The sequence below is a fragment of the Cylas formicarius genome, unplaced genomic scaffold (assembly GCF_029955315.1).
Source record: "Cylas formicarius isolate icCylForm1 unplaced genomic scaffold, icCylForm1.1 PGA_scaffold_4__25_contigs__length_36172078, whole genome shotgun sequence".
NCBI lineage: Eukaryota > Metazoa > Arthropoda > Insecta > Coleoptera > Brentidae > Cylas > Cylas formicarius.
In genome coordinates, this window is record NW_026844334.1 from 12,742,685 (window position 1) to 12,769,172 (window position 26,488).

At 35.4% G+C, this 26,488-nt stretch overlaps 1 protein-coding gene across 3 annotated transcripts in view; it reads right to left on the reverse strand.

The window, feature by feature from the left end:
- Positions 1–26,488, reverse strand: part of LOC132701093 (semaphorin-2A) — an 836,804-nt gene that overhangs the window by 123,492 nt on the left and 686,824 nt on the right. For all 3 annotated transcript variants that reach the window (XM_060668770.1, XM_060668769.1, XM_060668772.1), the window contains one exon: positions 410–461. In XM_060668770.1, the coding sequence (XP_060524753.1) occupies positions 410–461 (52 nt within the window). The remainder of the gene's footprint in view (positions 1–409; positions 462–26,488) is intronic.

The window sequence follows — 26,488 nt, forward strand, 5'->3', positions numbered from 1 at the left end:
TAGCGTTAGCGTTTCCATCGCGGGTAATGGCGTCAAAACGACACCCACCAACTTCTTTGCATATAAGTTCTAATCAAGGGTTCCCGTTGTTATTCCTCCGCTTTGCCATTTTATTTTTGTTGCCGGAGGTCTCACGTATTGTGCCTTACGTAGATGAAGCGACGTAATTCGTTGCGTATATATGCTATCTATGCCTTAGACCGAAGTTTATATTAAATCGATGAGGGCACACGTTCGTCCCGGTACATACGAAAAGCACCCTAAAACATAGGGTAAAACTAACGGCAATTTACGTAACTAGTTTGAGGGTGAACGCGTAAAAACGTGGCCAATCTTTCGTGCGTTCGAAGCGTAACAAAGAAACCGGGGGTTGTATCGAAGAAAATTCCATTTCGTTCAACATGCTTACCTCACAATTTGACTGATTGATGTTGCTTAGGTTGAGCTTGTATACGCGATCCCTGAAAAAATAAAAAATAAGATTAGACATTGGAAGGAGTATCAGACTGATTATAAGTTCTAGCGTTACAGCCTCGAACAAGAATTATAATTAAATAAAATGGAAGTGCCAATTTATGATAACATAAATTTATTGATTCTGGGGTTTCGAATGTTTGGACAGAAAATCAATCAAATGATTCATGTGTATGTAATAGTATTGCGCTTTAAAAAGTACAAATGATAATATCGTGTTTAGATTTGAATATCAACGTCAACGTTTAATAACACTTTTGAATACTTGATAAAGTCACAATTTGCTTCAACAAATCTGACAATGTAACACACACACAGTGCAATAACATTGAAATAGTTTTAACAGAGAAAACAGATGGTTTGCAGCTTATTTAAAGTTTCTCTATTGTGAGAGACCCTTTCCGTTTTATTTCATGTTGCTAAACTTTTAAGAGATTGTGAAAAATATTAGATACAAAGTGATCGCCTAAAATAGGCAGCATTGCATTTACTTGGCGTCGAAAGATTTATTGTCACCACCTTTTGTATCCCGATATTTGACCACATCTACTTAACGGAGAACAGTGCCTCATGTGGGAATGAAATGCCCCATCTTGGTCTAAATGTCTTATATGGCGAATAAGGTAGAAGACTTTTCTCAATTCTCAAGTTTCTGTGGTTTCTCTGGTTTATAAATCAACTGGTGATAATAGTCAACTATGCTCCTTGTCTATTTCTTTAATAAGATAGCTCCAAAGGGTACCTAAGGATTTAAATTCAGTTAATATTACACTACTGTACAAGATTCTTAAATGTGTCATGCCGCCAAATTTGATATACCAAATTATTTATCGGTCCAAGCTACGCATAAGCAAAATTATATTCTTTAGGTAAATTACACAAACAGGCCAAGTCTGTAGTTTCTTTTGTAACAGCACCTAGACATATTATCAAAACTTCGTTCGAACTAATCAACGAGGTTAAAAACATTAAAATTCCTCCTAAGGCAATTTCAATTTCGTTTGACATCAAACATGTTCCTAGCATTCCATCGATTGACGTACTAAACATAGTAAATAATATTCTCACATGACAAGTCAACCCATAAAATAAGACTTGTTAGATAGTTTATTAGTATGTTTAGACCAAAATTATTTTTAATTTAAAGGTCAATTTTATATTGCTAAAGAAGGATTAATTATGGAAAACCCACTTTTTTGTGGTATAAATACGTAGATGATCTTTTTGCTTGTCTCTCTAGAACGGAAAGACAACTCATTTTTGAATCATATTAACTCCATATATAACCGTATAAAATTTGCAACAGAGACGGAACTAGATAAATCTTTAAACTTTCTGTACTTAACTATAACTAAATACCATATTTTTACATTTATCTCACACACGGATACAGTAATACATTATAACTCAAATTACACACAAACTGGCTGTCTTTTATTCCTTTATCCACAGACTACTTTCCACGAAAATTTTTGAAAAATAATTAAAAATATTATAAAACAAATAGCGTTTAATAATGACTGCGATCCCTGTTTGGTAGATAAGATTACAACTAAAAAACATATGCGGATGTTTCGCTTCGAGACTCGCCAACACTGCAACTGCGCAACAGTATTTAGAGTTTAGAGAAGAATGACGAAGACATTTGACTGATTGTAAGATATTAGAATATTAGTCAGTCAGTTTGCAGGGGAACGCGGCATCACTATGAAATTGAATAATGAAGCGGATTTTTAATCTAAAAGCTAAGATTTCACGCATACGATTAAGAAAAAATTAAGGAGAGGAGAGTTGGAGGAGAGCTTTATAAAATCATTATTCTATCCTATTCTAACTCTAACTTTAATTTTTCCAACAAAAAACTTCCAGCTGGTGCTGTAATATTATTTACAAATCTTCTGGATTTCTCCTGCGTCGGTTTTTGCTGAATCGAACTTGCTGACGTTTCGCCAATCATCCTGTTGGCTTCTTCAGAGCTTGACTGAAACTGCCTCGCATTTTACTCTGTACCTGCTTATATATTGTTGACACATATACATATAAAGTCTTCCATAAGAAGAAGATATGTTTTTATCTGAATTTTTTTGTCCCCTCCGCCCTGTATAAGTAAACATAACACAGTTGTACCCTAAAAGTTTTGTATTAAACTTTTTTTTCTAAAAAGAAAAAAGTTAGAGGAAGGAAGGGGGTTGGATATTTATAACGGATCACCCTGTACAGAAATTCCCACACATATCTATCTATCCCATATTAAACACCGAACCCAAAATTTATAAAATAATAAAATACATGGGAGAACCTAGCATGAAAATTTCCAAACATCTAAATTTGGTCTTAAAATTCCTTTTAAAACTGAAAAACCTGTACGAATTTTTTCAAAAAACAATAAAACTAAATTACGAAAAACACAAAAATCCGAAGTCTACAAGTTAATTTGTGGATCGTCTGCCAATATTTATATCGGACAAACAGGTACAGCATTTAAAAAACGCACAAATGGACATAAAAGAGTCTACAAAAATAAAAGTTCGGTTTTAGAAATGAACAAGATTGGCGACAATTTTGATATTTTACATAACGAATAAAAAATCAAAAAGCTAAATTTGTTGGAAGCAATGGAGATTAACAAAATGAGATAGGTACTCGAATCTATTACTTAATGACAAATTGGAGTTAAATGTGTGTTCGTTGTTAAATTTAAATGTATAACCCTACAACAGTTATTAAGAATCTAATGTTACCTGTTTGTATATAGAGATGTCGGAATATTGTCATATTTTGTATTTGATAAATAACTGTGAAAATCTCAACATTGTTTGTTTTAATTGTTTTAATTTTGGCTCTATCTTTAGAATTGCTTAAACGTCACTTTTTTTAAATACAAATATTCGATCATTAGTCCAATAACGTTTTTCCATGATTCTTATGCTATTTATATTTCTACATTTGTACCGCAGCAGCACATGCATAAGCTGCAATCAATGGCATTTAATCCATTGTTTTGTGTCATATATTTAATGTAACTTTTTGATATTGCGTTAATAAACGTGTAATTATTATTATTATCAATTTGGATCATAAGAGATAATACTAGCAAAAAAAAAAGAGTTTTAAAAAGCTGGAACTAAGAGGCAGTAAGTGTACGCAATATCTTTAACTCTGCTTATACGAGTGATTTCAAAACACTTCCACCCTTTTAGCAGTAGGAAAAGAGATAAAATCTTAGGAACGAGCTGCCCATTTTAGCGCGCGAACCATTTCGCCGTAACGTTGTAATAACCTGCAATAACCTGCGGGATTTATCTCGCGTTTCGAACGCAAACTATTCGTAAACAGCAGGAATGTATTATCCGTTGTGAATCGACCGAAAGTAATTATTACACACGCCGAGAGAAACAAACGTCTCGACCGATGATCAAAGCGGAAGCGCATGTACGATCGAAAATCCTGCCGGAACTTCCCGGAATGCTAAAGACGAAGAATTCGTATTATTAAAAGTTGCCGGGAATCGAAAGGAGCCGAAACGGGGGCCCGGCGTTTATCTTGCCAGGCAAATAAAACATATCCAAAACGAAGGGCCCCCAAATTCGATAAGTCGGGTTTGTTAAACCGATAAGCGACGCGTCGCGACGCGGCCGCCACGTTGCGTGAACCGAGTGCACATCCCGAAAGCGGGTGGGCCTCGCGGGCCTTCATTTTTGAAACATTAGTTCCGGATGGACGCACCTTTGCAAAACCCGCTCCATGGCCATATATATATATATATACCCGCTTATCGGAATCACGCGAAATTGCTGTGTCCGTGTCTGTGTGTGTGTTTGTGTGTTCACCGCACCATCGGACTATTATGGCCGATAAAAATGTTACGTTTAAATCGTTGATTTACGATAAACATATACGAACGGCAGCTCTCGACACACACTAAATATCAGACTTTTTAATGATAATTATAATAATAACAATATTCATCACACAAAAGTATAATGAATTTTCAGAGAGGAGCAACTAAGTTCTTCTAATAAAATCTCCTCCACAGAGGTGTGATGGCAAAATCGCACTTAGGGATGCTTTTTTGACCAACCGATATTTGCAGAAACAAATTCCCTAAAGCCTAGAAAAACGCTATCGTCATTCCTGTCCCTAAAACTTCTCAACCGCATGATGTAACACAATTAACATTCTCCCCACTATATCTAAAGTGTTGAGAAGTAGTTTGGAGATTTTATAGCTCGACACAATACACAATACAGCTCTTTTAAAAGTTTGTGACGATATATTTCGGGCAAATAATATAAGCCTGAATACTTGCTTAATATTGCTTGATTATAGCAACTCGCCCAATGATGTTTGGATATGAATCTTTATTTTAATCAAAAAGCAGTGGTAAAAATAGAAGGGAATAACACCGAAGAAATAGAAATCCGTCGAGGAGTTAGGCAGGGGTGCGTGCTATCACCGATGTTATTTAACCTTTACTCAGAGGAAATAATGAAACGAGCATTGGACGATGAAACGAAAGGACTAAAAATTAACGGAGTGCCTGTCAACAATATAAGATATGCGGATGATACGATCCTGATAGCCACCAACCTAAACGAATTACAGATTGCAGTAGACAAAGTTAATACATCGAGTGAAGAGTTCGGACTGTCACTAAATGTAAAAAAGACAAAATTTATGATAATATCAAAAACAGCACAAAACAATTCACAAATTCATATAAATAACCACCCCATAGAAAAAGTTGACAGTTATAAATACTTAGGTACAATTGTAAATAAGAATAACGACTGCTCTGAAGAAATCAAAACTAGAATAGGACAGGCGAGAACAACATTTGTGAAAATGAAAAGAGTGCTCTGTGGCAGCGATCTCAGCTTGGATTTAAAAATCAGAATGGTGCGATGCTATGTTTTGTCGGTACTGTACTATGGTGTAGAGGCTTGGAGTCTGAAGAAACTGGACATAAGGAAACTGGAGGTGTTCGAAATGTGGTTGTACCGTAGAATACTTAAGGTAAAATGGACCGATAAAGTGACCAACATGGAAATCCTGAAAAGAATAAAAAAGGAAAAAGAAATTATCATTACGGTAAAAAAGCGTAAACTTCAGTACCTTGGACACGTCATGAGAGGAGAAAAGTACCAACTACTCCAACTGATATTACAAGGAAAAATTCAAGGAAAGAGAAGTGTAGGAAGAAGGCGTCACTCATGGATGAGAAACTTACGTGAATGGTTCGGGTGCACCACAAACCAACTATTTCGGTCGGCTGTGTCACGAATACGAATAGCACTGATGATTGCCAACCTTCGCAACGAAGACGGCACTTAAAGAAGAAGATAGCAAGGCAATTTGACACTCTGGACCGCCGCCGCTCTTTGTTAAGCTGAAATACTGATTTGATCGGTGACAAAGGGTATCCTTCTATAACAACTATTCCAATTATATAAATATTCGCAAGGGTGTGACACAGGGTAGTATTTTAGGTCCGATGCTGTTTTCCATTTATACCTCCGACTTCTTTCTGTACATTTATTAAGCATTCTTCCTCCCATCAGTATGAAGACGACACTCAACTATATATTTGAATTACTCTCAAATTAATGCCGCCGTTAATAATATATAGTGACCCACGTGTTCTCAGTGATATTTCTAGTAAGCTTGGTCTGTTACTTAACGAAAACAAGAAGCAGCTTATAATTTTTGGTTAAGATAAAAAAAATTTATTACTTAATTTATGTACTTAAATGACCTTCTCTTACGGCCGAATGCAAAGATCTGGGTCTGTAATTGGATAATAAATTGCGTTTTGAAAGTCCAGAAATCGTTTTACAAGCTTCGGATCCTCTAGTGTAATAAAAATATTCTGGACACAGCAATTAAGTTAAAACTTCCCGATTCCTTAATTCTCTCATCAATTTCATACCATATTCTAGTTTACTTGCCCTAGTTTCAAAGGACAGGGTTAGTCTTCAGCGTCTTCACAATGCCTGTCTCAAATTCTCATACAACATTCGCAAATTTGATCACGTATCTACTAGTGTAGAGGATTCTAGCATATCTTTTTGACAAACTTACTAGTGGGTCAAATGTTCATTCCGTTAATACTCGCCATAGGGGGCTGTTTATCGTTCCCAAACATGCTTCAGCGCAGTTCCAGTGCAGTTTTGCGTATAATGCTATCAAGGCTTGCAACAAACTCCCTCTCCAACTGAGATCAATCACCTCACTAACTTCATTCAAACAAAAACTTAAAAAATACATTTAACATAATAGGGACCGATTTTTTGAATTCACTAGCAGCGTTAAAATTATTAAAAATGTTTTTTTTCACAATTTAACTTTACCACTTTGAATGAATGTCTATGTAATTTAAATGCTATATTTTATTTTATAAATAGTGTCATACGCTCCTTTTAGGGGGTGGTATGAGATCAACTATGTTAGATGCCGCCCCCACAGTTATATATTTTGTATGATATCTCCTTCCAATTCGAATAAAGGCCCTTTATGATTATTGATGATTATTATTAAGTATCGACACTCTTAGGTATCGGTATCGAAAGGGTTTCTCGAATTTTAAGTAATATCTATATTACCTATTTCATAATATTAAATCCTTGTGAAAGTATCTACACCAAAAATATTCTATACCACCAACAGAAGTATTGATACTTTGGAAGGACCGGAATATCGTTGGCATCCCCAATTGAAGCAATATCACCAATAGACTAACACCACGTGTCATGAGGCGGAGCTAACTCTGACCTATTCGTATTCCGAAATTTAACCCCAAAGAAAAGTGTGTCCCGCAGTAAGAGCCGTTTCGGGTATTTTGCAAACAAACTTTTGAGATTAACAGTGATAAGGATTAAGGGCGCTCTTCCATTTCATCTCAAAATGCGGAGTCAATAACAATCGTAAGTGATTACCGAAACAATGATCCCTTAAAATTAATTTTGACGAGTCCTTTTAAAGGTTTTTAATAAAATAACATTTATGGATACACTTATGTCATATGTGCAAAGCATATACAGTCAAGCTCTGAAGAAGCCAACAGGATGATTGGCGAAACGTCAGCAATTTCGACTCGGCAAAAACCGACGCAGGAGGAATCCAGAAGTTTTGTAAAAAGCATTACAGTAGCCTGTGGAAGTTTCTTTGAAAAATTAAAGCATATATTGATCTAGATGACGCTCCTCTATTTTCCTTATATGAGGCTTACAAAAATGACCATTTGGACATTTTTGAAAAACCAAATAATAATGATAAGATGAAAAATTTTATAACGTTCATTTTACTATGAGAGGTTCCTTTCCAAATGAATTTTGAACACAATTATCTATGAAAATATTGTTAAAATATTTATATAAGACTATTACATTTATTAAATAAATTGTTCCACTATTTAAATACAATTTTTGGCTGGTATATATTATATATATTATATTTTTATACTGACATTTCAAAACAGTTAGACAAAACCCATAATTTGGAAATATCAATAAGAAAATACATAGCCTTTTTCTTTTTAGAAATAAATCTGAAAATGTACAATTTTGTGTGATTTATTCTCATTTTTAAAAAATTTTCTTAAAATCTTCATTTTTTTTAGCTTTCCGAAATCACACTTAAAGGCAATATAACTCCAATCCACTAATTGTAACAAAAAATATTTACATCAAATAATTCCAAATAAAATGTGATAACGGTAGATAATACATCGCGTTTAGTTCAACACATAGGAAAGATTTAGGCATTTTACTCAAATATTACATTTCCGATGAAGCTTTTAAAAGACAAGGTAGAAAATTCAGTTCATTTTGGTCAATTACTCGTATAAACACTTGTACCCCTTTTTTTATCCTAATCTAGAAAAAAGCCTTCAAAATAAGTCATTTTGTATCTCTCAGTACTAACTAAAGAAAACCTACACCATAAAAATCACCTCACCGAAAGAGGAGGAGTGACAGGAACCTGATTACCTGAGAAGCTGAAGAATTCATTTCCTGCCAGATTTAATTAATTCAAACTAGGTCGGGTGTGGCACTTAAAAATGTGATGAGAATAACCAAATTGCTCCGAACCATTCTCAACTTATAAACCGTACTCAATAATGTGCCGATTTCCGTGCTCAGATTCAACCTGAATCTACTATTCCTGTAGTTCTCCAGTGTCGTTGGAAGGAGAACCTAGGAAAGCTAGTAGCAACGGCAAAATTAACCGATCGATTTTCAATACGCGGATACTGTATAAAAGCACCCGACCGGGCTCTATAACATTAAAGCAAACTGCCTTAATTCTAATTGTCTTAAAGTGCAAATGAACACATACTTTACTGTTTAGTTCGCCGGGATTTGGGGAATTTATGCGTCGACCAGAGTAACTGGGGTCCCCTTTATGCCATTTTATACAATTACAGGGCTTAATCGATTCCGTCTGCAGTGGTCGTTAGTCCTAAATAATGAATAAACAAAAAGTTTCAATCCGTTATTTATTGAATTAACAGATTTCTGGAAAAAAACTTTTTTATTCGTTTCTAAAAGCGACAGACCAGCATAGAAATTCTATTTGTTCGTTCCATGTTTTACGATTTATTTGGAAAACTTTTTGTGTGGTCGAATCATTGATCAGAGAACTGCCTAAAACATCATTGAGCAAAAAATGCTAAAATTCATTTTTCAGGCTTAGGCCAATATTAAATGCTTTAAGTCAAACAATCCTATAATTATTTTCTCTTAACAAATTATCAAATTAAATTACAAAAATTAAAAGGTGACGTGAGTAACGAGGAAGAAGAAAAACGGGTGTCACAGTGGAAACGGGTCGATATAGAGAAACAAATTTGGTAGGTACGTAGGAATTAATGAGATGTCATTTTTTTCCAACATCGACGCTATAAATTATCGTAAATTAGAACTAAGGGGAATCGAAACAATTAACGACCAACATTAAATGATACACGCAATCCAGGATTTTTATAGCAGACATTCATTGAAGAACCATTTATTGATAAAAACATCAAGTCCTGATGAATGTTTCGTTATAGTAATTGAATGGTATTAAATTGCGACTCTGATGAGCGAGCTGACATGACATGCGGAGGCTATAACGGTTCGAGCTGGCAAAAGTAGTTCAGGACTAGAAACATACCAACTATAGAACGCTGCCGCTAGGAGTTTTTGAATAAAACATTATCCAACATCCATCCAGCATCAGAGGAATGGGGATAGCTTCTGTTGGTATTTTAGCAAAGCGTTGCTTCCGAAGCTACTTCATTATCAATTGAATGTTCTAATATACGGTCACTAAATAATAATAATAATAATAATAATAATATAAAAAAAAAGAATTAAAAGACATTTGAATGGAACAATTGTTGATATTTTGACGCAGTATTCATGTGTTGCTAATTTTTTCGATTTTCCTCTAGGAGATTTCGATTTTGAATGGTTAAGTAGTATGTGCAATAACCTCAATTTCGCATTCACAAACTAAACGCAACGCGACGTTGCCAGTTAATTTAGTTTTAGTGTTTATTATCGATGAACACTTATTTGACTTGAATGGTATTTTTTATGGTTACGAGATCGATTGAAAGACTCTAGAGATTCGTTGATGCTTTTGCGTGTTTGGACAACGAATAAAATAAAATATATTTACATGTTTATAATATTCTTGTTTCTTCAAAATTAATTGGCTTCTAACTTTGGCTAACATTGATTTGATTCGGCAAGTTTAATAGAAAATTAGTGACACGGTGCGCGAGTTGTCGCGAAATTTTCGTACGTCTCCGCCAGAAATTTCCTAAACTGGAGCCGGAATTAAAGGCCAAGTGAGTATGACTTGGTTAGTTAGCGCTTTAAGACAATTACCACTAGCGTCGCGACGGCCTGAAAGTTGGGGCATTCGGCGCGTTAATACAATTCGTGGTTGCCGATAGTCGATCCATTAACATGCACTTGCGAGCGGATCTAACTAGATTATGGCCGCCTTTGAAGGCTCTCAGAGTAGCAGAAAGCAACCGAAACTTCACAAAGTCCGCATCCGGGCGTGATAGTCTAAGGAGATAATTAGATATTTCGGATTGTCTAGTTTTATGGTAAAAGGGTTTTTGCGCCTTTTGTTCGCCCTTTAGAGCGACCGAAACGCGGCCAAAGAAATTGCAAAGTGCACGGAAAAGACTTTAACCAAGGTCCCGTAATTTCCCGCCTGCTTCAAAGTTGCCGGCGAATTGGATCGATGAACGTCTTTTGCATAGTACTTCGGTTCAAACGGAAACGTTAGTTTCCAGGCTAATAATACAGAGGAATTAAATTATTTGTCGTTGGCAAGACTTAAGCAGTTTTTAACGCACAACTTCTGTTTGGAACGCTGTAGCACTAGTACTAGTCGTGTAATACGGATTAACTCCAAACAATTATTTTATAATGAGAAAGAAGGTGTGTTAAAACGTTTTTTCCTTTCCAGGGGATACGCTGTGTCGTTTTTCATTTTAGAAACAGTTTAAGAAAATTTAAGGCTAACAAAATTTAAGTTCAGGATAATTTTATAATATTTTTACATCATAGTTGTTTTTGAAACAATTATTATTCCCTGAGCTTGGACGTTCTCGTGCATCAAAATTATCACAATTTACAATATTGCAATATATTACAATGTTACGATGCTTCACTTTCAAAGTGTTGAGGTTGCAACATCCGGGTAATTCAAAGTCCAAAAGGTTTTCGCAAGCACTTTAATGACGTGACCTAATTATCGCCAACATGGTCTGCCTTGCGTTTATAACCAAAAATATAATCACTTTTTGTACAACACACGCTTAACGTAAAGCAGGAACGAGATTTCACTCTACGAATAGAAAAATTAATAAATCCTTTCACAATATCGAAGGAAAAATCAACGAAAAACGATTAATTGCCAGCAAGCCGGGAGACGCCGCCCCCTTTTTCCGCTCATAACCTCAAACGTGTATCACGAGTTGCCAGCGTGCTTGGCGTCTAACATTTTGAATTTATTTATTTGTTCGGTCTTCCCGAACACAAAGCATAAGCATAAGTTACATCTATTTGACTCTAGGTTAAAAAAAATGTATGTGTCAAAACCAAAATTAATTAATTTATCAAATTATCAATTTATAACAATTTAATCTTAAGCTAAAAAAATTGTACCAGGCACACATGGAAAAGTTCTCTAGCAAGTATACTAGTTACTTTAATTTGCCTTATATACACAGGAAGTAGATCATAAAATTTTCATCCTAAATAAACTATTGCCAGGTGATTAATAGCCCGATTACTTTTAGGGACGATATCATTTCTGTGAATATTAGCTTTAGTTTGATAATTATGGTTGAGTAGCGCGTGTGTGGATGAGGATAGAAAGAAGATGAAGTACATGTACTCCAGATAAACAATATACTGACAATGCAAATTTCTGTACTATAAACACAGCAGAGTAAAACAAAATTTTAAATGTAGCATTAGCTTAGCATAGCATAGAAGCGGTTCGAACTAATGCCTTATAATCGATAATAATACTCGTATGTGATATATAATAATATTTATTTCTGAAAAGTTGGGAAGATTTTTCCCAGTTATAGAAAAATCTATATATTTAGCATTACTTACGAAATCTGTGATATTTTTTCCCATTTTGCCCTACATACTATTCCAAGAATAATTATCAAAAACAACTACTGTGCCCTTCCTAATTGATTTATACATAAATGAAATAATAGAGGCCCCGGCACTGTTCCCTGGGGTATACTTAAATGGGTTAAAATAATTTATGAATTCGGTCACCAGTTCTTGGTAACACTTCATATATCTCCAAAACCAGTAATTGTTTTATTTTTTATGGCAAATTGTTTAAAAAATATGTAACCCAGTATGTGTATTCTATTCACTGCAATAATCTTAATTTCTAAATTCGAATCGTCCTGTACAGCACAAACTCCTTTTTGGTGGCCGCGACAATTTGCTTCTAGTTGTTCTATGATTTACCGCCTCTTCTGGTTAGCGGCGATGCGAAAAAGTAACATTAATTTGCGGCAGTCCATTATGAGGAAGCTGACCATTAACCGAACAAATCAAAAATGCTCGTTTAATTGTCTTCGAGATTGCTTTTACGTTTTCATTCGGTTTCTTATACGTCCGAAATAATCGTCGACATCTTGCAGCAAACTAATGGCTTAGACTTTGTGGATGCTATAATAAATGAAACATTACAAGCTCTTGTACAAGTTGACTTGGATAAGGGCAACTGTTAACGATATAAAAGTTAATAGACTATATATATATATATATATATATATATATATATATATATATATATATATATATATATATATATATATATATATATATATATATATATATATATATATATATATATATATATATATATATATATATATATATATATATATATATATATATATATATATATATATATATATATATATATATATATATATATACTTAAGTGGATAAAAATAAAAAAAAAATCGACCATTTTATCAAGAAATTTTTTAAAAAGTATTACCGTAGCCTGTGGAAGTTTCTTTAAATAATGGACAATTTGTCTACAATCGTAAAAGACAACGTAACTTGGTTATTTTAGGTTTATATAAGTTTAAAGTTTCTTTAGGAATCATACTAAAAAACAATAAAAACTCTTCTAACTTCAAACTGCAGTAGAAAGCATTCCTTATAGTGAACTAGGTTAGGTTGATGTAGCTTTTCTTTCATCTTCTTGATGTTCAGGTTCACCTAAAAAGCCATCTAAAGCTGTATTATCAAAGTCTAAGTAGCTAATAAGTAAACACTAATAGTTGGTAGAAGTAGTTAATACAAATAAAAAAACTTTCTCTTTGAGTAAGCTCTATGCACTCTTAAATTTAGAGGCTGTGCAGGCAGGGAGAATGTTGATTATATAAATTCACCTATGTATTTTTCCTTTAACTTCATTATCCTTTGAGGGATTCCTCTACTATGAGCAACAGAGCACGTGTTCTGTTATAAGTTAAACACTAACTATCGGTTGATATTCAAGACATATGAGAGTGGATGATGAGGAGCCCATCTGTGCATTTACTTCCATAGAATAAATACGCTGTTAGCTACGAGCAGAGCCTAAAAAATCTGCCGCATCTGCCAAACGCCGCTATATCCGATGAATATTCGCAAACATCGAACCGAAATCTATTATTCATGTAAACTAAATATTATCGCTCGCTAATTTCGCATGGCAGAACAATTTAAAACTTGCCGGTGTAGCGAATTCGGTACAAATTGACTAATAAATTTCGCGTATAAAAAAAGGCCATACATAACCCGCGGACGCATTTATAGAGTGGGGCTCATGTAAATTAAACACATTTACAAAAATCTATTTCATTCGGTTAATGGCGGATCCGCGGGGAAGCGGGGGGTTGGCCCGGCCTCCCTTATCAAGAAAAATTCGCGTATACAATTACCGAATTTTGATAGAATAAATAAATATCGAATTTGCGAAATAAAACGGAAACAGAGCGGCTGGCGAATATTGTGCGCGATTTCGTTATCCAATAATGATTAAATTTTCAGCGTTTTGACACGTGGAGCGCCTATATGGATTTTTTATTCACGAGAACCGGGTGCCAGGCAATACGGAATTGCCGAAGCCGTTGAATAATTTATCAACAATGGGTTAGAGTTTAAGCCGAAATGATGGAACTGGCGCGAGCGAAAATTAATATTATTGTTGCGTACAAAATGTATTAAATTTGACATCATTTTTAATAGAATAATCTCTCGCTAAGTCTTGATTTCGTACTGGGAATGCAGTGGCCAATCCTGCTCTTGGAATAGTCCATGAGTGTTATCTGTTCAATTCGATTCGTCTTAATTTTTTCTCACCTTCTTTACAGCTGCTGTTCTTCGTATAGTCGTACAAACTCTTCCATCAAATCGTCTCGTCTCATTACGTAATCAAATAATGTTAGGAGATTGTGCAGGATAACCGATGACAATGTCTGGGACATCCGGTGCTCTGTTGTTTTTTTATCTACATCTATAATTCTGGTTTAAGAGATATTAAATTACAATCCATATTTCTTATCCTTCGACTCTCTTAATTCTAGAACACTGTTTTGAGACGAGGCTAGTAGTTGAGTGTCATCCGCGAAACGTTGGTTATATTTCTCTTATTGATGGAGCCTCTTCATAGAGCTTAAATATTTGAGGTGAGAGGATACTTATCTCGCGTACCCCACATGGAAGTCGAAAATCATTGAGAATTGTGGCACAAGCGGGTTACCGAGAATTCAGATGCCCAGCATTTCTCATTTAACGCAGAACCATCTACAGTTAGTACCACTGGACTCATCTGCTTGTTGTTTTAGGAACTGTGGTACTCAAGAAGGTAGTACACTTCAGTTTCTCATTCAACATCTCCTTGCTAGTGTGTTATAGTGTAGGCTGCTCAAGTGTCTTTAACAATAGTTTTAATATATTTTAATACTGGAACGCTTTTGCTGGGCTCTATTCCAAAACAATTTCTCTATCTACGTTCTTCAGCAATTGACACTAATGTTCCCACTTTTGTCTAGAGATAGTAACAGGAATTTGTCATTTACATTTGTTACCGTCACGCTATTCCACCCTATTGAACAAATAATGATCGCTGGTTGCCGGAGTGAGGTTATATTGGAATCAGGGCTCAGAGCATCTTCTGATATTGGAACTCCCATTTTCGCTCTCACGAGCTAAATATACATTGGAAATGTATTTGTGTGCTGTGCTTTTTTGAAAAAGTTCTTGATCTCTCCTGTCCCTCCCATATGGAATGGTGTCTGCGTCAGCACTACCCACAAATAGAGAAGAACCACAATGCAATATGATATTTTTGTATTATTAATATTAAAATATTTCGTTGTGTACGTAATTTTGACTTTACGACCTCTCAGTTACATGAAACTTTTCGGCATTAAGAAAGCTTTTCACAGCATTCGCTATTAACTTTAAAATACGTTTCCAATAACGCATGAAAATAAAGATTTTCTCAGTTTTTTTTGTATCGGCCGCACTCCTATTTCTTGCACTTTTCTTATTATTAAAAATTTCTCGAGTCAAAGGGTCAAGGCGTTGCTACAATTTCAACGGTAGAGTATTCGTGACTCTGTGCTCGACAGCTACCTTAAGGCAGAGCTGTCGCTTTATTAATTATGCGTCTGAATATAATGAAGGATCGAAATTAAAAATTGCGAACCGTTCAATTATAATTAAAATGCAAATGGGCTAACACTGAAAAATTCATATTTCACCTCCGCCATGTATGTAAATTTCACACAATTCACGTGTCGAGTGTACGACAGGAGTCGAACATGCAAGTGTAACACTATAGAGCTGCGCACGTAGATAGAGGCCAAAGACGAACGAAGAATTAAAATATGTTTAATATTTTTACTATTAAATCATTACAATACCTGAAGTTTTTATTTTTAATAATATTAATTAAATTAATATTTATTAAAAATAATTAATTTAATTAATATTTATTATTAAAAAAATTAATAATAATTAATTAAATTAATATTTATCGTCTTTTTCATGAAATGTCGGGAAGGGTGTGATGTCAATTAAGAAGAAAATATTTAATTTTTGTTAGCAATTTTTAAAGATATGTAGGTATAGGTATATAACCGAAATTAGTATTAAATGAAAGAAAATCATTTCCTAAATTTACTTTTTAACTGTATTTAAACTGTAGTGCTATTTACAACTCTTCTTACAAAGTAGCTGACGTTTCGCCAATCATCCTGTTGGCTCCTTCAGAGCTAAACTATATTTTTAGCTCTAAATAACAAGCTTAACTCAAAACCTGACACCTAGTTGGCAACATTATTGACAATAAATGTAAACATCTGGGAAAATATATGGTAATAGTTTATTATAATACTTAGTTTTTGTTCCCTTATTTAATTCTTTTAATAATTTTGTCCGATTTCAGTATACAGATCGGTTCTAATTAATGTATGTTCAAAAAGTAAGGCGACTTTCAAGTTTTATGAAAAAGTAATTATTTATTTATCAAAATTATTGTTATCCCCTTCAAAGTAATCCCCTCCAGATCTCCTCTCCACTTCTGGCAACGGTTTTTCCAATCCTCGAAGCACTTCTGGAATATCCTTCCTTTCATGGATTTCTTGAGTTTTGGGAACAGGAAAAAGTCGCAGGAGGCCGGCCATATCCGGTGGATATGGTAGCTGAGGCATGATTGTGGTTTTGTTTTTGGCCAAAAAGTTAGACACAAGCAACGATGAGTGAACGGGTTCATTATCGTAATTCAAAATCCGTGAATTGTTTTCCCATAATTCCGGACGTTTTCTTCGCATTGCTTCTCGCAAACGGCGCATAATTTGCACATACTCTTGGTATACTACGCCACTATAATCAAAGAATGCAGTAAGCAAAACGTTGATAAAATTAAGCAGTTTCGGAACAAATTTTGTTGCAACACGTTTCACAAATTTCCAAGAAAATTGCATGGCAAGAGTCAATAGAGATGCCGACGTCTTCAGTCATTTCTCTAATAGTGATTCGAAGATTTTTCAACAACATTCGTATCATTTTTCCAACGTTTTCATCAGTTGTTGACGTGCTGGGAGTTCAGAGCGAGGTTCATCGTCGGCGTCTTCTCGGCTATCTTGGAACAGATTGTACCACATACAAATATTTTTTTTGCTTAAAGGAGATTAACCCTTGTCAAGATTTCAAGTGTTTTGTAGTACATAAAATGTTATGCAAATTCTTGGTACCACTTTTTTTAACACCAAAAAATCGCCGAGCAAACAAAACACGCCTAACGCTTCTGTCTCACAAAAAGAAAGTAAACATGCAAACTGGCTAAAACTGTGAACATATGAAATTTTTCACCATAGGCTGGATCAATTATTTTAAATGATACTGATATTTTGATTTAATATTATTGTTGATAGTTTCTGACGATTAGAATTGAACAATGGTGGAGGAGGAATAAATTAATAATAATAAATAAATTATCAATAAATCAACAACAGTATTTTCAATACATATTTTTTTAAATTTTAGTAATATTTATATTAACAAATTATTTCTACAATTTTTCTTAACTTAGGAAAAAACCTGCAATTAATTTGACAACTATTGTTTATTAGTTACAATCCTCTCGAATCGTAATAAAGTAGGCAGGGGTATATTACATCGCTGTAATTAATGCGATTAACGATTATTAGAATTTAATTTGAGACTAACAAAAGCTTTTTTTAATACAGTTGCTAATTTGCACGGTCCATCTAAGGTCCATCCATCCAGAGACCCAATCTTTTGCTGAGGTGGATGTAGTTAATAATCCCATTATTTAGATTTATTTCTAGTAGGTCAATATTTTGTATATAAATAAAAAAACAAAAAAAGAGTAAAATTAGAACTTGTAAAATGTAGTCGAATATAGTTAAGTGCAGTTCAAAGACTATCTTTAAGAGCAGCAGAAAGGTCAACAGTTCCGCAATTTTGAAAATTGATTTATAATAAATTAAACGTATAACTTTTCAACCGGCTCGGCGGCAGAAATCGCGCGACATTCTCTCGAAGGGAAACTTATACTTAATATTTAAACAGGGCGTAGAACGAAAGCCACACGCGCGTAGAGGTTTAATAATAAAAGGGACCTTTTCCGGCGTTATATAAACGTCAAAACATCATGTCAGCCGTCGAGACGGCTGCAGCGTGATAGAGCAATTCGGGAGTTCCGATTTAGTTAGTAGGTTCAAGTCGTGTCAATCATGGCGACTGACAAGCGCAAGAACAGAAAGCTCCCGTCAGTATTCTCGCAACGACGGTCGTTCTTTTGTTTCCATCGAAAATATTCCTGCGAAATGTGGAGAACTGACAACAGAGGAGGAGACCAAGTGAATATTTATTACGGAGATGTTTTCTAACATTCCTGCGACGCAAGGGTATAGATTATTGAGATTGGTAAAAACTAACCAGGTCATTCCTTATTTCGTAATGGACTGTTTGCGTTACAAAAATTTGGAAACAACTAGACGATCAAGAGTCGACTGGAATATTCGACATCATTCGCGAAAGGACATTGCGATCAGTGGTTAGTAAAGTGAACCCAGAACGCACAAATATAAATAATTGATTAATACAACTTATTATTAGTATGTATGTACAGTAGTAGCGAGTAAATAAATAATTGGCGACTTTAACTCTTATTTCGGATTAAATAAATTTTCAGCTCCGTTAAGTTCACATGTGACCCGAACGATTTTATATACTGTGTATCATTTTTAGTTCACCAGCATAAAATATTAAGTCACACAGTATACAGGTTAGGTCAAAAATACATTCAAATTAATTAAAAGCCAAAGTGGGCTTATTTCCGACAATTATTACATTTTATGGCAAAACATTTCCTGGATAAATATTCAACGTAGAAGCGGAAAATTATGAAATCAAAATCACAGAAAATGGAAATAAACGTGGCGGCAAAGGCTTAAAAAAGTAAAGACCGTTGAAAACGTTATAACGTAACTGAAACATAACGCGTTGTACTCGACCGTGTATTTCTTAATTACCATCGACATTTTTCCACTATCGTCGACGCTAAATGGGTAATAACTGCCCCCGTAATGGCGACCGCGCCACATTGGAAGATATTTATCTTGCTTTCGATGACCCGTAACGGTTCGCTTGAAGCGAGTACATTTTTGTGGTTGTTAACAGCAGTGCTTTCAATGCAGCGGTCTTTCAGAAGTCACGGTACGTCTATAGTGTGTTCAATTAAGTGTGCACACATTGAAACTTTTTTATTAATTGCTTTTCGCAATGAACATTTAAAATAAAGATTTCGCATTTTGAATTAGAGTTTTTTGATACACGTATTATTATTATTAATATTTTACTACGTTAAAATGTTTTTAAAGTTTATTTTTTCCCCAACTTTATGATGTGTTTAATATCGTTGCGACCAACATCACGTTTGCTGCAACATTTTCATGCCATTACGGCGTAATATGTAATTCTAAGCAACATTTGCCTGATCTGGTTTTGACGTTATATTTCTTTAGAACTTTTGATATGTGGTCAGTGATGTTTTGAATGTAAGGAAGGACAACAGTGTAGGATTGCTTTCGGCCTCATTGCTATTTGAAGGTCGTGGTGAAGTGTATTTTGTGATGGAACGCTTAATATCTTCAATGTGGCAATTATTAGAGAGAAGAGCAGAGGTAAGGTCTTTTAATTTTGGATTCAGTGATTCGGGCTGAGATAGTTTTACAACTCTATAAACAACAGAGTTTACAACCGATGATTTTTAGGCCGAATGGTGATGTGATAATGCATTAAAGTATCGGTGTGTGCGTAGGTTTTATGTAAATACAATGACCCTATGTTTCTAATTCAATGGTAAAACGTATGTTAGGGTGTACAGAGTTCAAAATCTAAGAAAATCTACTAGGGATTCTTGACCATAAAGCCAAATAAAAAAGTATCATCGACGTTGCGTTTCCATAATTTCGGTTTTAGATGGAAGGTGTCGACGTAGAATCCTTCTTTGCTGAAGTTCCTAGTACTGAAACTCTTAACATCATTTTAGATGTATTAAAATCCGAGAATCTGGACCAAACCTTCTCACCTTAATTGAAAAATGTTTGTCTGGCACATATTTTTCATATAACGGTCACTTTTGAACAAACGTCGGGAACAGCTATGGGTTCTGCATTATCACCAGTCATCGCGAATATATTTTTGCAAGCCTTTGAGAAGAATGCTGTCGTTTTATCATTGAATTAGAAACTAATAATAACCTCCCATTCTTAGATATTCTTATCAATAGAAAATTAGACCTAGCATTTACAGAAAACTTACGCACACAGACCGATGCCTTAATGCATTGTCATATCACCCTTCGGCCCAAAAATCATCGGGTATCAACTCTCTTGTTTACATAGCTGTAAAGCTGAATTAAAAGACCTTACCTCTGCTCTTCTCTCTAGCAATTTTGATATTAAAGATATTAAGCGTTCCAACATACAGTTCACCACAACCTTCAATTAGCAATGAGGCCGAAAGCAATCCTACACTTGCCACTGTTGTCCTTACATTTAAAACATCACTGACCACATGTCAAAAGTTCTAGAGAAATATAACCTCAAAACCAGATTCACCACTTGTCCAAAAATCTCTCAACATCTTCGATCCGTCAAAGACAAAATTTGATTTGACATGCCCAGGAGTTTACAGCATACCATGCATATGCGGCAAAGAATACAATGACGAGATGGGACGAAAAATATCAATCAGTCTCAAAGAACATGAAAGAGCCTTAAGACTAAGACAAATAAACTCATCAGCAGTGGCCGAACACAATCATGAATTCTTAACAATCTAACAACCTAACAATCTTAACCGTGACTCAGGTCTTTACCTGTCACCAATATGGGAATCAGTCATCCCAGACGATTTTTATACCAATCATTTAGTTCCGCCACCCGCAAACAATATATAAGCACGTACAGCCACGCCAGCACAACGCAGCCTACCGAGTGTGTAATAAACGAGTGACTGAAGAAGGTTATCAACGTGTTGGCATTATATATTTTGTTTTTTTTTTCCTTTTACTTCTTGGATACATTTTGGAAAAACAGGACGTATATATTTACTGATCTGACTATCCGAACTGACAAACGTCAAAATAAAATGAGTAAGAAACGTCCGAAGTGCCTCGCGACTGTAGTTAACGATGCCGATGTCCCAAAGTGCCACTTTGCGCACCCTTGATCAGTGTAATTAGGTATTTTAGCGGGAGTAGAAAAATATATTTATTAATGCGACAATCTATTTAGCTCTAACCACAATGAATTTGTTCTCCAAAAATCATGTCTCATCCCGCATATCCATGGACGATTCCCATTTTTATAAAATCTGGTAAGTCGCAATTTTCTGAGCATAAACTCGAGTTGTCCCAATTACCGCTCTATAACATTTCACTAAACGTTTTTTGGTGCATATATACATTCTCCATTAGAAAAAAATTTGACAATATTCCCGTAGATTCCTGTACGAAATGGCTCGATGGCCGTTTTAATCCACACATTACGTAAAACTCATGCAGCAGAGCCAACGCAAAAAATCCGGATAGCGGAAGAATAATGCAGCTTTATTTGGTCGCTAGGAGTCATTTTAAAATATTTATATATGCTCGACGTACTTCAAAGATTTCAAAGAAAACGGAAAAAACCACTCTCCGGCGATAACATTTTAGAGCTACTCCGGAACGCTCTTAAACTCCTATTCCACCTATTACGTGCATGGCTTCGCACACAAGAAAAATGTAAATATAAATAAGGCGACACTTGGAGAAGTGCAAAAGTTTCCCCAGGCAGAGGCAAGTTTGGCAATTTTACGGTAACCGACTCTTCCGGCGGCGCCATATTGTAAACAAACATTGTAAACGCGATATTGATATTGTTTTAGAGCGTGTTGTACCCGGAAACCGTATTAAAACTAATACCATATTCCGGGGGATGTGGAGGTAGTGTGCCCTTTCGAATTTATACTTTCAGATGTGTATATCTTATGCATGGGGCGGCGTGAGGGTGAAAACCGCCAAACGTGACGCGAAGGCAGACGCGACTATGCCTTTGACGCGAGCAAATCCGTAGCGTTCAAGAGATGGAAAAGCGGCGGCAAAGGAGAGAAAGAAATAAGCAAAGTTTATTTACCCGAATGTTGAATATGAATTGAAAATTGCGAGCCCGTTTATTGGATGATTCCTTTTGTGCCTTTCCTTTTTTATCGCACGATGACGAGTAAATCTAGTTCAAAATCTTTGTCAAAAGAAGTGTGTGAACGTCATGTTTTTATAGACTGAAATAGTGACAACCCAATTAAGTAACCAATCGCCATAAATAAAACTTCATAGAAAAGTTAAAAGGAAGTCCATCTCTCAAATTAAACTCAAGGGAAAAAAACAAAAAAAACTTGTTTTCCTCCACAATAATTTAACATGAAATATTTGTTATAACAAAATGTCCATACGTCAGTACATGCTTCCAGCACTCAAGTGTTTATCTTTAGCTAATACTTAAAAATATGCAAATGCTTGTTTTGGGCTAATTTCGCCCACCAAACAATAATCCAGAAAACCCAGAGTTACTCTCTTGACACTTCAAATATGTTATTTTAATCTGAAGATGAGCACTTGAGTGCTCAAAACATATACTGACTTACTGACCACTTCTTATGATTCTAACATTAAATCTAGTGTGGAGGAAAACAAATTTGCTTCTTTTCTCTTAAGAGTCAATTGCACCTTCTTTGAAATAAAATTAAAAATCCACTCGCACATGGGTTATTCAATGTCGCGGATGTAAAAGTGGTTCCTGCCTGTCATATTCTATAAACTAAGCGGCTTAAAGCAGTTGTTTTTAGAAAACTGTATATGGGGTGCCTATAATATATCTCGTTAAAGCAAACACATTTTTTGAATTCATTTTTTTCTGTATTCCAAAAATTATATAGATATTGTCTAGTTGCTTTGTGCGGGTACAAATTGCTTAATTATCAATTATTTATCAATGCCTATCAATGTACCGATCAGGCATACGCAAGGTGTCACTTCGAAAGTCACGCAAAGTCACCTTCATTTTTCCGTACCTTTGGGTAGATATTTAAAACACATAATTTGAGCAACATTGATTTAGTGGAGGGAACGTTTTGCTTTAAGGACAAATGGATATCCTAAATGTAGGTTAGTTGGGAGAACCAGAGACACTGGAAAATCGCGGAAAATACACAGACAATAAAGTTTGAAATATATATATATAACGGATTTCTACGGTACGTGCCGCCTCTCCGTCCCCAGTTTCCATTTCTTTCTATCCAGACACATGTCTTCCTCTAGCCCTCTGGATGTCATAGCTTCATCTACCTCATTCCTCCAGCTTCTTCGAGGTCTTCCACGTTTTCTTTTCTCTACTGGTACCCACTCGAGTAGGCGTTTGAGCCATCTTGTATCGTCCATTCTTTTCGTATGTCCAAACCATATCAGCTGTTTTTTCTCTATTTGTTCTATTATATTTGTGTTCATGTTCATGCTTTCCCTTATGGTGTCATTTCTTACTCTTTCCATTTTTGATTTTCTGCAGCTACATCGTAAGAAGTCCATTTCCGTCGTCATCAATTTGTTTCTGTTCTTTTTTGTCATATCCCACGTTTCGGATCCGTATGTGATTATACTCTGGACGATGCTAGTGTATATCCGTTTTTTCGTTTCTTTTGTAATTGTTTTATCCCATAAGATCGAGTTCAACTCTCTTATAACCTTTTTACCTTTATTGGTTCTTTCCTTTATTTCATCGTCACTGCTGCCCTGCTTGTTAAGTGTAACTCCTAGATATTTACAAGTTTTTACACCTTTGAGTTTATGATTTTCTAATATTAGGTCTTCTTGATGTTCGTTCCCTACTATTATATATTCTGATTTTTCCCAATTTATTGTAAGGCCAGCAGCTTGATATTCATCTTTCAGTTTTCGTATCATATAGTTGAGATCGTCCTGGTCCTCTGCTATGACTATCAGATCGTCCGCAAAATATAAACTGTACAATGGGTAGTCTCCCACTCTCAGTCCCATCTCACTAATCTTCCTACTCCATTTCTCTAAAGCCTTATCTAAGTATATCTTGAAAAGTGTAGGTGAGAGACAACAGCCCTGTCGTAAGCCGTTAGTGGTAAAGAATGCTTCAGTATAGTTTTTTCCATTTCTTACTCTAGTGGAATTATTTTTATATAGGTTTTTTATGGAGCTCCTTAAGTTATAGGGTATCTCTGCTTTTCCTAGGGTCATCCATAATTGCGACAATGGGATGCTATCGTACGCCTTTTCAAGGTCAATTAAGGCTATGTGCAATTCCCTATTTCTTTGTACTCTTTTTTCGCACGCTATTTTAATCGTAAAGATATTGTCCACAGTTGAGCGCCCTGTTCTAAAGCCTGCTTGTTCTTCTGGTTGTTTATCTTCTATAGCTTTCTCAACCAGATCTCGTATTATTTTTGAGTATATTCTACCTATTGTACATATCACTGCAATTCCGCGATAATTTTTAGGGTTGCTCTTGTCTCCTTTCTTGTGTATAGGCGTTATATAAGAATTTCGCCAATCTGTGGGCAATTCTTCACCATTTATGCATCTCTCAAAAAGTTTAGCCAAGACCTCGAACAGTTCATTAGGGCCATATTTCAGAAATTCTGGGTATATTCCCCCTATGCCCGGTGCTTTTTTATTCTTAAGGTGTTTTGCTATTTTCTTCACATCTAGCGGTGTTATATATATCTTCTCATTTTCTCGTTCGATGACTTCCACCATATCGTTTGCAAATTCCGGCCTTTTTTCCTCTAATAGATCTTTAAAGTGTGTTGTCCATTGTTGATTAGATATGTTATTTGGAAATGCACAATTTTTCGCGTTTTTTCTGATATTCTTAATAGTACGCCATGCCTCAGAACTCCTAGTGCCTCCTATATTTTGTTCAATATATTCGCATCTTTTCTCCCAACTATTATTCTTTCTATTTATTACTTGTCGTTTGATCTCCTTATTAAGTGTATAATATTTTTTCTGTAATTCTCTATTATCTCTGTCTTGTAATCGCTGTATATGTAATTTTTTCTTTGTCTCAATCTGTTTCTCAATGTCCCTATCCCACCAATAGGGTTTGTCACCTTTTTCTGCTGTTTTCCCGAGAGCTTCTTCTGCTGCGTCTGTTATACACTCTATAATGAAATCATACTCTTCCTGTGTTGTTTGATTTTCTTGTCTTCCTGTTTTAATTTTTTGGGCTAGTCTCTGTTGGTATAGATATCTTGTGCTTTCCTGCTCTAGGCTATTGAGATTGTATCTAATAATTCTTGGGTCAAATGTGTAGGATTCTGTTTCTGGATTTTTTATCTGTTTCCTCCAAGGATATGGAATATATATTTTTGCCTCGACAAAGTAGTGGTCTGATCCACAATCCGCACCCCTCTTGACTCTCACATCTCGCACTTGCAGGTTTGAAGTTTGTCTAGTAATTATATAATCAATAATAGACTTTAAGTTTCTTGTATGCTGGTACCAAGTAAATTTATGGATGTCTTTATGTGCAAAGAATGTATTGTTTATTTTGAGGGCGTATTGTTGACAAAAGTTTATTAGTCGTTCGCCATTGTTGTTAATTGCATCCTCTCCATGTCGACCTACTATATTACTGGTGTTTTGTTTGCCCACTCTGGCGTTAAAGTCTCCGACTAATATCACTTCATGTGAGTCAGCTGTATTGTCCATATGGTGTTCAAGCAATCGTTCAAATTCATCTTTTTCTGCGGATGAGGCATTGTCGCTCGGTGCATAAATTCCCAAAACGGTGATATTTCGTCCTCTGATTTCTAAACAGGTTTTAATAATCCTCTCATTTAAGGCTTCCCACGACTTAATGTGAGTAGATATAATACCTGCGTTCAACAGCAATTTCGGCCGTTTTTACACGTAAATTCCCATAAGAAAATTTAAGGTTCATTGTAGTTGAAATTGGTCCCGGTCAAGGTCATTCGATCCATACCCTCTTAGCACCAACTAACCGTCTCCCTCAACCCCAACCCCCTCCCGCAACCCCTCTCAAACCCTCCCACAACCGTCACCCCCCACCACCCCCCCAACCCTCACACCCCCATTTCACAACCCTCTCACAACCACTCAACAGATGTGTTAGTCAGGTGACTCACCTTTTTTTCGCGTCTACCGAGGATCGAACCCGGGATCCGTCGCTTGTCGACCGCAGACTTTAACGCCGAGCTAACGAGCATATTAAAACCAATGTGTAATTATGTGTTTGATCTCGAGAATGATGACTCATCTTATTCCTGCCGAAGATCGAACCCGAAATTCGTCCGTCGTTGAACGGTCACTTTAATGCCGAGCTAATTATGTACCGCCGGTTCCG